The sequence below is a fragment of the Ranitomeya variabilis genome, chromosome 4, assembly GCF_051348905.1.
Source record: "Ranitomeya variabilis isolate aRanVar5 chromosome 4, aRanVar5.hap1, whole genome shotgun sequence".
In the NCBI taxonomy this organism is placed as follows: Eukaryota; Metazoa; Chordata; class Amphibia; order Anura; family Dendrobatidae; genus Ranitomeya; species Ranitomeya variabilis.
Genome location: NC_135235.1, coordinates 32,797,780 through 32,811,791, shown reverse-complemented (window position 1 = coordinate 32,811,791; position 14,012 = coordinate 32,797,780). Strand labels below are relative to the sequence as shown.

General features: G+C 42.4%; 1 protein-coding gene across 1 annotated transcript in view; it reads right to left on the bottom strand.

Annotated features, from left to right (window-relative positions):
• Window positions 1-9,246, bottom strand: part of LOC143769596 (M-phase inducer phosphatase 3-like) — a 30,326-nt gene extending 21,080 nt beyond the window's left edge. Inside the window, exons 1-7 of the mRNA XM_077258291.1 lie at window positions 8,944-9,246; window positions 5,950-6,056; window positions 3,688-3,739; window positions 1,793-1,826; window positions 1,604-1,669; window positions 1,339-1,494; window positions 1,082-1,153 (exon numbers count right to left, since the gene is read on the bottom strand). Coding sequence (XP_077114406.1) covers window positions 1,082-1,153; window positions 1,339-1,494; window positions 1,604-1,669; window positions 1,793-1,826; window positions 3,688-3,739; window positions 5,950-6,056; window positions 8,944-9,110 — 654 coding nt within the window. The 5' untranslated portion in view covers window positions 9,111-9,246. The remainder of the gene's footprint in view (window positions 1-1,081; window positions 1,154-1,338; window positions 1,495-1,603; window positions 1,670-1,792; window positions 1,827-3,687; window positions 3,740-5,949; window positions 6,057-8,943) is intronic.
• Window positions 9,247-14,012: the final 4,766 nt, after the last annotated feature.

Below are 14,012 nucleotides of genomic sequence, written 5' to 3'. Positions count from 1 at the left end.
ACGTCCTCCTGGGAGATCTGGTATTAGGTGATCATTACGTATTAGTAATCGCAGGTCTTCCATTTAGCCTCATATTAAATGGACTTAGTTTCCTTTCGTGCTGAAGAGGTTAACAACTCTTAGTACGCTGGTTGGAGACATGCAGTTTAATCTCACAGCTGCTCCTGACCTGCTCATTTCCTCCCTCTATAAAACCTGGCCAGACCTTCTCATCCCTGCCTGTGAAAGTTTACTTGCTGGAGTTGGTGTGCTGACGTTAGAGTTTGCAGTTGCTGCTGGAGATTGTTGTTTGCGGTTTTTGGGTGTATGTTTTCTTCAATATCCTATTCCCATTTAGTTAGTACCTTTCTATCCTTCCCTTTATTCCTCCCTACCCTCGATGAGTGTTTTTGTATGTTAGTTGCTTTTTGCTATACCTGTTTGTCTTACGTGTTTATACACTAACATATCTATCCCAGGCCTCCTAGGAGAAGAGAAGAGTACAGCTTAGGACATTAACAGGCGCATAGTAAGGTCGGAGACTCAGGCCTCTTTACCATCAAGAGTACCCCGGGACAGGGTTAGTTAGTGTCCCAGTTCCTGGGACAAATTGAGGTCTCCCTTCCTTACCAAAGACCGTCATAGCGTGACACACTGCTCAATTCCTTGGGACTTACAAAGACTCATGAGCACTATCTCCCGCAGATCCATAGACAATGAGTGAGGGGGCTTGTGCACACATGTGGCCACTGATCAGGGCTTTCAGAGCCCTGTTCTTGGGATCAGTGGGGGTCTCAGCTGTTAAATCCCCAGCAATCAGCAATTATCGCCTATACAGCGGAAACCTTTATAATGTAACATAGATAGCTGCGCATTGGCAGATGTGGGTCACAGGCCGCCCATTCTCCACTCCTGGGACTGGCACCTAATACAGCACATACACACTATGGCATAAATGCCAACAATGGGAATACCTGATGTTATTGGGGTGAGCAACTGAATGCAGAATATATCTGGTCCATCTCTCCTATACATCCTGCAATACATCCCTATTATTTAGCATTTTTGCACAATTGATGGCACAGAAGTGTTTATCACATACTTTGGAGAAATCTCCTATGAGGTTGTCACTTTCCTCTTCGGCTTCCTTAAATGTCGGACTGACGTCAGCCATCTAAAGAGAACAGCACAGAAAAGGTTCACATATTACCTGATGCAATAACGTTTTATTTTCCAGGATCACGAAATTTACTGCAAAAAGATGAAAGTTTGTAAAATGTTGTCAATAAACAAAATTTGCAATGGGGGGTGAATAAAGTGCAAAAGGCTCAGACGAATAGTAATAGGCTGTTTTGTTACCGATCCCCTCTTGCTCTCAGAGCATTGTATGCGTTCTGTCTTGGGCTCCCTTTCTCCGTCTTCTTCTTTCTTGTCTGTTTCCAGTCTCTGACCCTGGTGCCCAATCAGAAGTTCTGGGCTTTGGAACAAGTCTAAAAGCTTCAGGCGAGATTTTTTCTGGATAAACAGAGGGTAAAAAAATAATCCGTGAAGCACTGAGAAGGTCTGACCCCATCGGTCTTGGCTACACACTGACCGATCCTGATGATTGAAGGGCGGTTTGTACCTTTCTTGTGTCTTTACGACGGGAGTTCTCCTGTTCTCTTACGTTCACTTTTCTTGACGCCTTTTTCTAGATATTAAAAAAAAAAAAAATAATAATATGATAAATGAACTTGAAGATAACACAGATGATTCCTCCCATGCCATGAAGCACAGGGCACCAATACACGGAAATTGGACTTAGGATACTCACCGGCTTGTAGATGCTCGGTGGATAAGAAAAATCACTGCAAAATAAAAAAAAAGGGGTATTATAATAGAACACAAATATATTGACCTACATGGTAGACTACTGGTTAAATCTGACTTTCTGATTCAGGAACATCTTGCTGTCTCTCTTCATTGGAGAGTTAAGCCTCCATGCACTTTAGTTAGCTCTCCGACTGGTCAACCGGCAGCTAACTCGATCAACTCTCACATACACAGGAGCACTCGATCGGCCAATCGCTCCGGTGTTCTCTATGGGAGAGCCCCCGTCAGACTCAGGGAGGGACTTGTCTCTTGGATAACAAAAGGATCAGCAGTCCAAAATCGGAAACACTGGATGCTTACCTTCCCCAAAAATCAACAGTTGGGGGCCCCATACAGATAAGACTGTGTCGGCTGATCCTGCTAATATCACCGGCTTCGACTGACGTTAGTAAAATGTGTTTTGGGGGCTTTATACTCTGTTCATATCACGATATGAGTCTTTACCGGGGAAAGCTTCTGGCATACACTCCAAGCTTATTTACCCAATGGAGGCCAAAATGGTGTTCATTCAGTCTCTGGTCGCAACAGTATATTATCAATCGTATCGTGGCTTTCATGAGAAATTACTGCATGAAGTATATAACAGATCAAGGGGTTCTCCAGTGAAAACAAGTTATCACCTATCCAAGGGTGATAACTTATCGATTGGTGGGTATACGACCTCTGTGACTCACACCGATTAGCTCCCTAAAAGAGAGGTGATAACTTATCAATTGGTGCGTGTGCGTCCTCTGGGACTCACACCGATTTGCTCCCCAAAGGATAGGTGATAACTTATCGATTGGTGGGTGTATGACCCCTGGGACTCGCACTGATTAGCTCCCCAAAGGGTAGGCGATAACTTATCGATTGGTGGGTGATCGACCTCTGGAACTTGCACCGATTAGCTCCCCAAAAGCTAGGTTACAACTTATCGATTGGTGGGTGTACGACCTCTGGGACTTGCACCGATTAGCTCCCTAAAAGATAGGTTATAACTTATCGATTGGTGGGTGATCAACCTCTGGGACTCGCACCAATTAGCTCCCCAAAGGATAGCTGATAACATCAATTGGTTGGTGATTGACCTCTGGGACTCGCACCTATTAGCTCCCCAAAGGGTAGGCGATAACTTATAGATTGGTGGGTGATCGACCTCTGGGACTTGCACTGATTAGCTCCCCAAAAGATAGGTGATAATTTCTCAATTGGTGGGTGTACTGACTAAAAAGCTGAATGCAGCGCTCGGCAGTCCCATGGGGAATGAATGGAGCACTGGTCGATCATGCACACTGCCCTTCCGTTCTAGTTCTCCATTCTGTCCGTTGGTACTGGTCCCAGCGGTCGCACCCCCACGATCAATTCAGATAGCTGATAACTTGTTTCTGCCAGACAATCCCCATTAGTGCATCATTTCTGAGCTTAATCTTCTACAAGAAAACCAAACTGAGCCCCAGGATGGATTGTGGCAAGCCCCAGGATCTGATCAGAGAATGGTGTCGTCTTCCTGCTGTTATAGCAGGATCACGTTTTCTAGTTATCTGTTTGTTGCACGATGGCGCCGATTCATCAATCAGTTTTCACCAAAATTCTCGACGACTTTAACCCAGCTCCGCCAGGTCTTAGCCAAGAGGGAACGTTTCCGCGCATGCTCCAGGAATGTGCTCCCGCCACTGTCATTTCTCGCGGTGACGATGAACCGCTAAAGCCGCGCCAAATGGGGGCGCAACCTTCGCACAAATTGCCAGTCTTCGGCTGATGTTTTTATCCCTGCACCTTTTTTTTAGAAAAAGTAGCCTAAAAGTGGAGGTTCCCATCAAATCCCGGTATCTCCGCTGATGTCTCGCTCTCTCTTACCTTGCATTACAGACTCGTGGTTTCAACACCGGAGTTAATTCACTTGATAAATCTGAAACATAATATTAAAAATTATAAACATTATGCATTTGTGCTAATTATATTGAAATATGTCACAAAATATATGTAACCCTGGAAATAGTGGCGACATGACGATGGCGCGGTACCAAGATGGCAGCAACGCTGCTCCCGATGGGGGAGGACTGAGATCGGACCGGCCGGCGGCTCTCCCCACCCGAGCAGGCCGCCAGCCGGCCCGTGCACTAGGTTCTGATCTCAGTCGGACCGTCCTTAGATGAATATATTTGCAGTGCTCGCAGAGGGTCTGAGGCTATAATACATAGCCTTATATAATGCCATATAGTGCCCTGCCAGATTTAATCCTGACCTTATTGATGTTTCCTGCATGAGATTATAACCCATGGGCCCACAGATTGCGGCATCACTAGCGTCCGGCCGTCGGCTGTTACTAATGTCCAAGCACCTCCATAGAAGTGAATGCAGTTCACCTGCAACTTAGTAACAGTGCATGACAACATGGCAGTTTATAGAGGATGAGACCTGAAACTGTTGGATACGGACGTTATGATGATTTTATAGACACATAAAGCAATAGGTCATCATACGGTGCAAGATGGACATTTTTGCTGAAGAGTGATCTTAGGTTTTCCTGTGCAGTAAAAAAGTTTAAAAATATATATATTTTTTTTAAATGGAAAAGTCTCTAAGAAAACCTGGAAACAACAGTTCACTTTTCCCACAGCGCCACCACAGGGGAAGTCAGGCATTACACAGAGCCCACAAAGGCATAAAATGTTAAGTCCTCTAAGATTAGAAGTTTTTTGAAGATTTTTTTTTTTTTTTTTTAGCTGATACTTTCCCAAATCCAGCTCGGAATACTCTTTTAATGAATTTCTAAATAAAGTGCATGTCATTCCTTTGAAGTGGATCCTAATAAATCTGCTCTGACCTAGGAACTGTCCAATCAAAAGGCTGCAAAAAAAAAAAAAAAAGCTTCAGGAAACAAAAACTCTTCCAAAATCCTGTAAAAACGTTTCAAGAAATGAAAAACTCTCCAAAGACTTCCCTAAGTGGCCGGGGTCATTTTCACGGACTGTCATAAAGGAGAAGATGGAGAAACTGTTTTTTTTTCTTCCACGTACGAGAAAAACTGATGACACCCAGGCCAAACTGCGATCGAAGTTTGATAAAAATAATCGGTCCGTTTTTCTTGTGCGTGAGAAAATTGGGCTGATTCTGTGGAAAAACATAACTAAAGAACAGCAGCCAAAACATACTGATGAATGCCACCTTAAAGTATAGGGAAAGCTTTGGGGGCATTTATTATTATTATTAATTATTATATACATTTATACTTAGGGCTAAAAATTATTTTTGCAATTGGGTTTCATTAAAAAATGTTGCACTGTTCCGCTTTTACAGTTCAGGCTCACCGTCAGTGAGCTCTTTTTTTGACAGTGAGTTTGTAACTCCTTTATCCGTCTTTTTCTGAGCTCCTCTCTGCTTATTTAGGAGCTCGGACCACATCAAGGTTGAATGTAACATTTATGTGGTCATACATTAGCTGAGATGAGCTCAGGAAAAGACAGATACACGTGTTACAAACCATGCTTACAACACTCATATTGTGGGAAGAAAGCGGCAGCCAAGATTCCATGAAGAATGTATTTCAATTAAATATTAAAGGGGTTGTTCACCTTTGGGGACAATCTTCTAACTTTGCGTAAATGCATGTGTGTTTGGGGCTAAAAATCATTTTTTATATTAAGTCCTTATTGCATAATTTCCCTCCCAAAGCCTCTGTGTCGCAATATCTGCTGCTGGCTGCACAATGAGTTAACTGAGAATCCTTCAGCGAGCTCCTTAGGATTGGAGAGTTTGTTACGCTTTTATTTGTATTTTTCTGCGCTCCTCTCAGCTGATCTATGACCACAGCAAAGTTGAATGTGCATAGAAATAAAAAAGAGCCTGTAAAAGCAATTTTTTTTATAAAACCCAATTGCAAAAATGATCTTTAGCCCCAACTATATGGATTTAGGTTAAAAAAAAACAACAACAAACACTCGAAGGTGTTTCTGACTGTGAGTGAAGGCCTGAGCAGTGCACGCTGACTTCCCCGTAGCCCTGGCACTACATTTGTGTTATAGGCTGTTGCTGGGCTCTGTGGTGCCTGGTGACAGTGTGTGGCGGCAGTCACTGGGGTTTCATCAGCCGGCTTTGTGTGGGAGTGATGCAGCTGACCTGAGAGTCCCGCAGTTCCCATGGCAGGCTCTTGTAAGCTTGGTGTCTCCATGGGGCTGGCATCCTGGGAGTCCGGGGATAATTTCAGCTTTCTTCTTGGAGTGAGACTGAGAAACGATAACAAAGGAAATTACCGGAGTATTGTTGTGGGTTAGACGCAAACCAAGCGTGAAACCGCAACATGTATCCGCCATAATTCATTGTAAAACAGAAGCCACAACTAGGAAAAATGTCACCAAATTAATAAAAAAAAAAACTAAAAAGTAAATAAAAGTTTTTAAGTCATCATCAATTCTTTAGACCCAATATTTCTACTTCTGGAAAAGCTTGGTGGCAGCTCACAGCGGGGTGTAATCCAGCTTTCCTTTCCCCTTAGTTATTAATAAAGGATATGACATACAGGGGCTTCTCACAAAATTAGAATATCATCGAAAAGTTAATTTAGTTCAGTTCTTCAATACAAAAAGTGAATCTCATATATTATATATAGTCATTACATACAGAGTGATCTATTTCAAGTGTTTATTTCTGTTAATGTTGATGATTATGGCTTACAGCCAATGAAAACCCAAAAGTCATTATCTCAGTAAATTAGAATACTTTATAACACCAGGTTGAAAAGTGATTTTAAAATCTGGAATATTGGCCTACTGAAATGTATGATCAGCTCTCAATACTTGGTCGGGGCTCTTTTTGCATCAATTACTGCATCAATGCGGCGTGGCATGGAGGTGATCAGCCTGTGGCACTGCTGAGGGGTTATGGAAGCCCAGGTTGCTTTGATAGCAGCCTTCAGCTCGTCTGCATTGTTGGGTCTGGTGTCTCTCATCTTCCTCTTGACAATACTCCATAGATTCTCTATGGGGTTAAGGTCAGGCGAGTTTGCTGCCAATCAAGCCCAGTGATACTATTGTTTTTACACCAGGTATTGGTACTTTTGGCAGTGTGGACTGGTGCCAAGTCCTGCTGGAGAATGACATTTCCATCTCCATAAAGCTTGTCGGCAGAGGGAATCATGAAGGGCTCTAAAATGTCCTGGTAGACGGCTGTGCTGACTTTGCTCTTGATAACACACAGTGGACCTACACCAGCAGATGACATGGCTCCCCAACCATCACTGATTGTGGAAACTTCACACGAGACCTCCAGCAGCTTGGATTGTGGCCTCTCCACTCTTCCTCCAGACTCTGGGACCTTGATTTCCAAATGAAATGCAAAATTTACTTTTATCTGAAAACAACACCTTGGACCACTGACAACATTCCAGTTCTTTTTCTCCTTGGCCCAGGTAAGACGCTTCTGGCCTTGTCTATTGGTCATGAGTGGCTGACACAAGGAATGTGACACTTGTAGCCCATGTCCTGGAGACGTCTGTGTGTGGTGGCTCTTGAAGCAATGACTCCAGCAGCAGTCCACTCCTTGTGAATCTCACCCACATTTTTGAATGGCCTTTTCTTAACAATCCTTCCAGGCTGCAGTTATCCCGGTTGCTTGTGCACCTTTCTCTACCAGACTTTTTCCTTCCACTCCACTTTCCATTAATATACTTGGATACAGCACTGTGTGAGCAGCCAGCTTCTTTATCAATGACCTGTTGTGGCTTCCCCTCCTTGTGGAGTGTGTCAGTGATGCCTTCTGGAGATCTGTCAGGTCAGCAGTCTTCCCCATGATTGTGGAGCTACCGAAACAAACTAAGGAACCGTTTTAAACACTTAGGAGCCTTTGCAGGTGGTTTTTGTTAATTATTCTAATTTTCCGAGATAATGACTTTTGGGTTTTCATTGCCTGTCAGCCATAATCATCAACATTAACAGAAACAAACACTTGAAATAGATCACTCTGTATGTAATGACGCTATATAATATATGAGTTTCACTTTTTGTATTGAAGAACTGAAACAAAGTATTTTTTTGATGATATTCTAATGTTGTGAGAAGCACCTGTATTTGCCATTCAGGCACCCGGGAAAGCAGAATGGCAGCCACATTAAATGTGCTAATGGCGACCTTATTTGTTTTGTTTCTTTTAGTCTGGACCAAAAAAAAATTACTTTAGCAATAATAAGGGAATGAGAGATATATCAGGATATATCAATGTTTAACCAGGCCATTCGGGATACTAGGAAAGCTGTGTGGCAACACTATTAGGAGTTCCAATTCACACCATGTTGTCTGTCAACCATCTTTTTTTAAGTCCTGAATATAAAAAAATAATCAGTTATACAGTAATAAGGGAATGTGACCTGTATCCCTTAATATCCAGGCTGATATGTCATTCAGAAGGAAAGCTGGGTGACGTCAAGTTCTGATGGTGACCATATTGGTTGTCAGCCATCTTTCCTAGGGCCCTGAATAGTAAAAATAACAGTAACGGAGGACTGTGTGCTATATTGGTTCAAAACAGGAAGATAAGTCATTCAGGAGTCTAGGAAAGCTGGGTGATATATTTTCTTAAGTCTTGAAAGGTCAAAATGATTAGTTACACTACAATAAGAAAATATGACATATATCGCTTTATTACCAGGAAGGAAAACTAGGTGACAACCAGATCAGGAGTTCTGCTGGCCACCATATTGGTTGTCACCCAACTTTCCCTGAGCCCTGAACATAAAATCTGATGTGTTATCCAGTCGGAAGAATGGAAGGAATAAGGCGAAGAGGAAGACCAACAAACCGGTGTCTTAATACTATCTGGTGGACCTATCTAGACTTGCACAAGACCGATCTTCACACCAGACCATCCATCAAGTCAGCATCAATAATAATAAAATAAATATAAGATGCCGTTACCCCAGGGTTAGAGCGCCCCCTATACCAGGATGGCAGGGTCAGGAATCGTACTTTATTCACATCATCCATTTAATTCGAAAAGTTCTATTTTTTTGTTCTTTTATTAAATATTACAATATTTACGTAAAATAAGATAAATAAAAACACAATCATCCGTGTTAAATAATAGGACATCCCCAACAATACAGCAATGTGGCAACGTTACCTGTCCTCACAGTGCAGATGCCCCATGTTTCCAGAGAGGCAGCTTACAGGTGACAGCCCCAGATCTGGAGAGAAGCGGAGACCCTCATCTAAGCTGCTGTCACAGCTGCCGGGGGCCTGGCCACTGCGGACCCCTGGTAGGACCTCCACATCCGCCACGTAGGACATTGCAGGCTGCTCTTATATGGAGGATAGTCAGATGTGGCGCTATGCCGGCGGCATTGGATGCCGGTCGCTGTTTATGTTTAGGTCCCTGCTGGAACAATGGCTTCATCTGCTGCTTGTTGGCTTGTCCCTCGGTGTCACAGCAGAATGAATGGCTCCTGGAGATGGTATCTACAACAAGCAGAGGCCAGAACAGCTCACTAGTCCTCAGGAGGCTGTGAGAAGCCAAGTGTTACCCAGGGCTTGTTTGTGGGCAGGTCCTGACTGAGTCTGTAATAACCAGATCACCGATGATTAGAATTATTTATCATACTGCGGACTTCACACATAAAACCTACATTTTTATAAAGAAAATCTAAGGCTTAGAGCGTATCCATCACCAGATTTCATAATGCAAACTGCATATATTACTATATAAATATTATACCTGATGAGTCCGGTGTACTTACTATGAAAAAAAAAATATCCATCAGAATGGCTGCTTAACCCTAATATTAAAGTAAGCATTATATGACTCCAGTCATTGTAGTATAACTACAGCATTTCTTTTACGTGGATTTTCAAAGTAAATATACCTGCATCATCAGGTCACAGAGATCTATTTCATCTCTTCATTTATTATCGTTTTTTTGCCCTGCAATATTTCTACCATCCCCTCTCCTCCAAGAACTGTAAGGCTATGGTTCACACACAACATTTTTGCTGCATTTTTCATTTATTTAATTATTTTACTCAGTTATATAGCGCCATTAATTCCACAGCACTTTACATCAATTATCATCACTGTCCCCATTGGGGCTCACAATCTACATTCCCTATAAGTATGTATTTGGAGTGTGGGAGGAAACCCACGCAAACACGGGGAGAACATACAAAGTCCTTGCAGATATTGTCATTGGTAGGATTTGAACCCAGGACTTGAGCGCTGCAATGTAACAGTGCTAACCACTGAGCCACCATACAGTGCTAACCACTGAGCCACCATACAGTGCTAACCACTGAGCGACCGTACAGTGGACCGTACAGTGGTAAACATTGAGCCAACATACAGTGCTAACCACTGAGCGACCGTACAGTGCTAACCATTGAGCCAAAATACAGTGCTAACCACTGAGCCACCATACAGTGCGAACCACTGAGCCACTATGCAGTGCTAACCACGGAGCAACCATAATGCTAACTACTGAGCCACCATACAATGCTAACCACTGAGCCACCATACAGTGCTAGCCACTGAGCGACCGTACAGTGCTAACCATTGAACCAACATACAGTGCTAACCACTGAGCCACCATACAGGGCTAACCACTGAGCCGCCATACAGTGCTAACCACAGAGCCACCATACAGTGCGAACCACTGAGCCACTATGCAGTGCTAACCACGGAGCAACCATAATGCTAACTACTGAGCCGCCATACAGTGCTAACCACTGAGCCACCATACAGTGCTAGCCACTGAGCGACTGTACAGTGCTAACCATTGAGCCAACATACAGTGCTAACCACTGAGCCACCATACAGGGCTAACCACTGAGCCAATATACAGTGCTAACCACAGAGCCACCATACAGTGCTAACCACTGAGCCGCCATGCAATGCTAACCACTGAGCCACCGTTCAGTGCTAACTACTGAGCCACCATACAGTGCTAACCACTCAGCCACCATACCGTCTTAACCACTGAGCCACCGTGCTGCGCATTTTTGTAACTTTTTTTTGCAATGTTTTATTTTTGAGGAGTGAGGATTACATGTGTGATTTTTCTACTGTACATGTTTAATAAAGTCAGTTTTATTTACCAAAAATGCTTCATAAAGGCCATTGTAATTTTTTTTCCATACATTTTTCATTGCTTTCTACGTGTGGAAAAAAAAAAACCACTGTGAAAACGCTGGAAGAATTGACGTGCTGCAGATTTAAAAAAAACAGTTTCTAATTCAGTCAGGAAAAAATAGATAAGAGCGTGCAGGAGATTCCTGAAATCTCAGAGATTTTGCTGGAATTGTAAAAAGCAGCTTTTAATTTGCATAAAAAATGTAGCAAAAAAAAAAACCCGATGGGCGTGAAAATCGCCTTATTCTATTCCATCGCGATAGCGTGTACTTGTTTGTTTTTTGCAGGGTGAGTTGTAGTTTTGAATGACTCCATTCATTTTACCATTGAACACTGATTTTTGGGGTTTTATTTTTCCATCATTCATTGGACCATAACAATTACCCGGCAGCATAATTTCTCCAGGTCACCACAAGGGCGGCGATAGCAAACTTGTACATTTTTTATTTACTTAAATAGCGGAAAAATAGTTTAGAAATTTGTAAAATAAAAAATTAGGTATTGTGTCTCTCCATTTTCTGAGACCGCTGGTGCTTTCATTTTTCCGGCGACGGGGCTGGTTTTTGCAGGTTGAGCCGTAGTTTGTATTGATACCATTTTCAAATACATTGGACATTGTGATAACTGTTTATTGCATTTTTTTTGTTTCACAGCAACTGAAAATTAAAATTCTGGCACTTTGTTTTTTTTGTTTTTTTTTTGCTTTATGGCTTTTGTGGTTTAATTTTTTCACCACTTACATAAAAAAAAAAAAAAGTTACATGTATGGTATCTGCGTACTCGTACTGACCTTGTTAATCATACTGTCAGGTCAGTTTTACCATATAATGACCTATGTCCACCAGTCCCTATATGAAGACACTATTGTTTCCCACTTCAAAAATGGAAAAGCAGAAAGCTGCGTGAATAGCGAGGTTAGGTTCTTTAATTCCTCCGTGTTTGCTTTCTGGAGACTTTGCTTTTCCTCCCATGAATAGACTATACACAACAGTAAATCCCTCTGCTATTACACCTGAACGGACAGTCGCCAGCGATGGTTACCGCAGCCGCCGGCACGGAGACTTTTGAAACTAGAAAATATTACATTAAAAACTTATAAAAGTCATGTTAACTATTATGATACATTGAATAAATAAAAGAAAATAAATATAACGTTCTTGGCAAGACAAACTGTAACTTTAACCCCACCTTCTCCCCAAAATGACGCGTGTCAGATCTTAGAATGAAAGCGGAATCTGTTTTAAGTTTTATTTCAAAATAACTTTACTTGTGTCAACATTAAGATTGGTTACAATTGTAAAAATGTGCATTGTTTTCCCATGTTAATATTGTTAAAAAAAATCCTCTCTGCTCTCAGGAATGAAGATGGATGTCTGTTGTGTAGGTTACCGGCCACCTCTGTGGTTTTAGCAGCAGTGGCCGAGCATGCTCAGTGCCTGCAGGCTTTATTCAATAGAGCACTGTATGCAGCGACCTAATTCTGGGCGCAACACTGGAACAACACTTGAAAAAAGCAAAAGTGTAGAAAGAGGTTTTACCATCTCTTCGCACATTATTCTAAAACAAGCGTGTAAAACTGACCTTCTTGCTTTTTTATTGATTTTTTTCCCCATATAATAGCATTGTCTGTGGCCACGATCACACGGTCAGTATTTGGTCAGTATTGTACATCAGTATTTGTAAGCCAAACCAGGAGTGGGTGATAAATCCAGAAGTGGTGCATATGTTTCTATACTTTTCCTCTGATTGTTCCATTCCTGGTTTTGGCTACAAATACTGATGTAAAATACTGACCAAATACTGATAGTGTGAACGTGGGCCAAGTGTCATTTTTTTGCAGGTGGCTGTTTGCGCCATTATTTATTTTTATTTTTTTGTCATTCCTAGACCTCCATTGTTGCAAAATTAATGAATTGAAGGGGTTGTCCCATTATCTTGTTGAGCAGCTAACTGCTCCCCAGCCTCCTGCATTGTTTAAGGCCGGTTTCACACGTCAGTGGCTCCAGTACGTGTGGTGACACGGTTACCGGGAACTTTATTTCAACCGCAAAAAAAATTAAAAAAACAATGATTTTTCATTCCTTCTCTCCAGCGAACGCTGCTGCAGAGAAGAAATGAATGGCGACTTCAGCACCCAAAGCAGGGGACAGCGCTTACTGTAGCGCTGTCTCCTGCACGGTCCGTGTGGTACCCAGTCGGCACACGGGCGGCACACGGCTGCTGCACGTGTGCCACACTGATGTGCCACGTGAGCTCACGGACACACGGATAACTCCGGTACCGATTTTTCCGGTACCGGAATTATCTGGACGTGTGAAACTGGCCTAACACCCGGCCCAAATTGTGTGATCCCCGCTGTTGCCATGGAAGAACCACAGGGGCACCAAAGCTGGCAGAAACAGTAGCTAACAGTGCGCCCCAGTGAGCCCCGCCAGCTTCAGGGTAGTGATTACAAGCTCAATAGAAAAGACTGTTTGGCCACCGCTAAAAGGCGGCAGAGGTGGTCGGTAACCTAGACAATAACCAGTACACATTAAAAATCCATCCATTCTTGATGATTTATAATGACAAATATAGATTTTTACAAACACTTTGCAATTTTACTCATAAAGTAACATGGGAATAACCCTTTATTGTAAGGGCGCATTCAGAAGTCCATGCCAAATGGTCCAATATTGGACGGCAAGGCACTGACTGGTCACCCGTCTCCCAACCCGAGCGTGACTGCGATCTCTGACCAATTTTCACCGCCATATCTTTCCTTTCTTGGTGCAATTTTTGTTGCAATTTTGGCATTCTGTCGTCTTAAGAAAAATCCAAGATCTATGAATTATATGACTTGTAATATTAAAATTCTGCAACATAAAAAAACCCCCAAAACTGCTGCTGTTAGGCCAAAAGATATATTTGCACGCAGCTATTTTATTTTTTTCAGAAAAACACTTTTTTTTTTTTTTTAGTGGAACGTAACATGGAAAGCATTACACAAGCTACATTTTTTCAGGCGACGACTTCAAGGGATAGGGAGCTTTCAGGCAAGTTTTTCATAAAGATGTAACATAAAAAGGTCT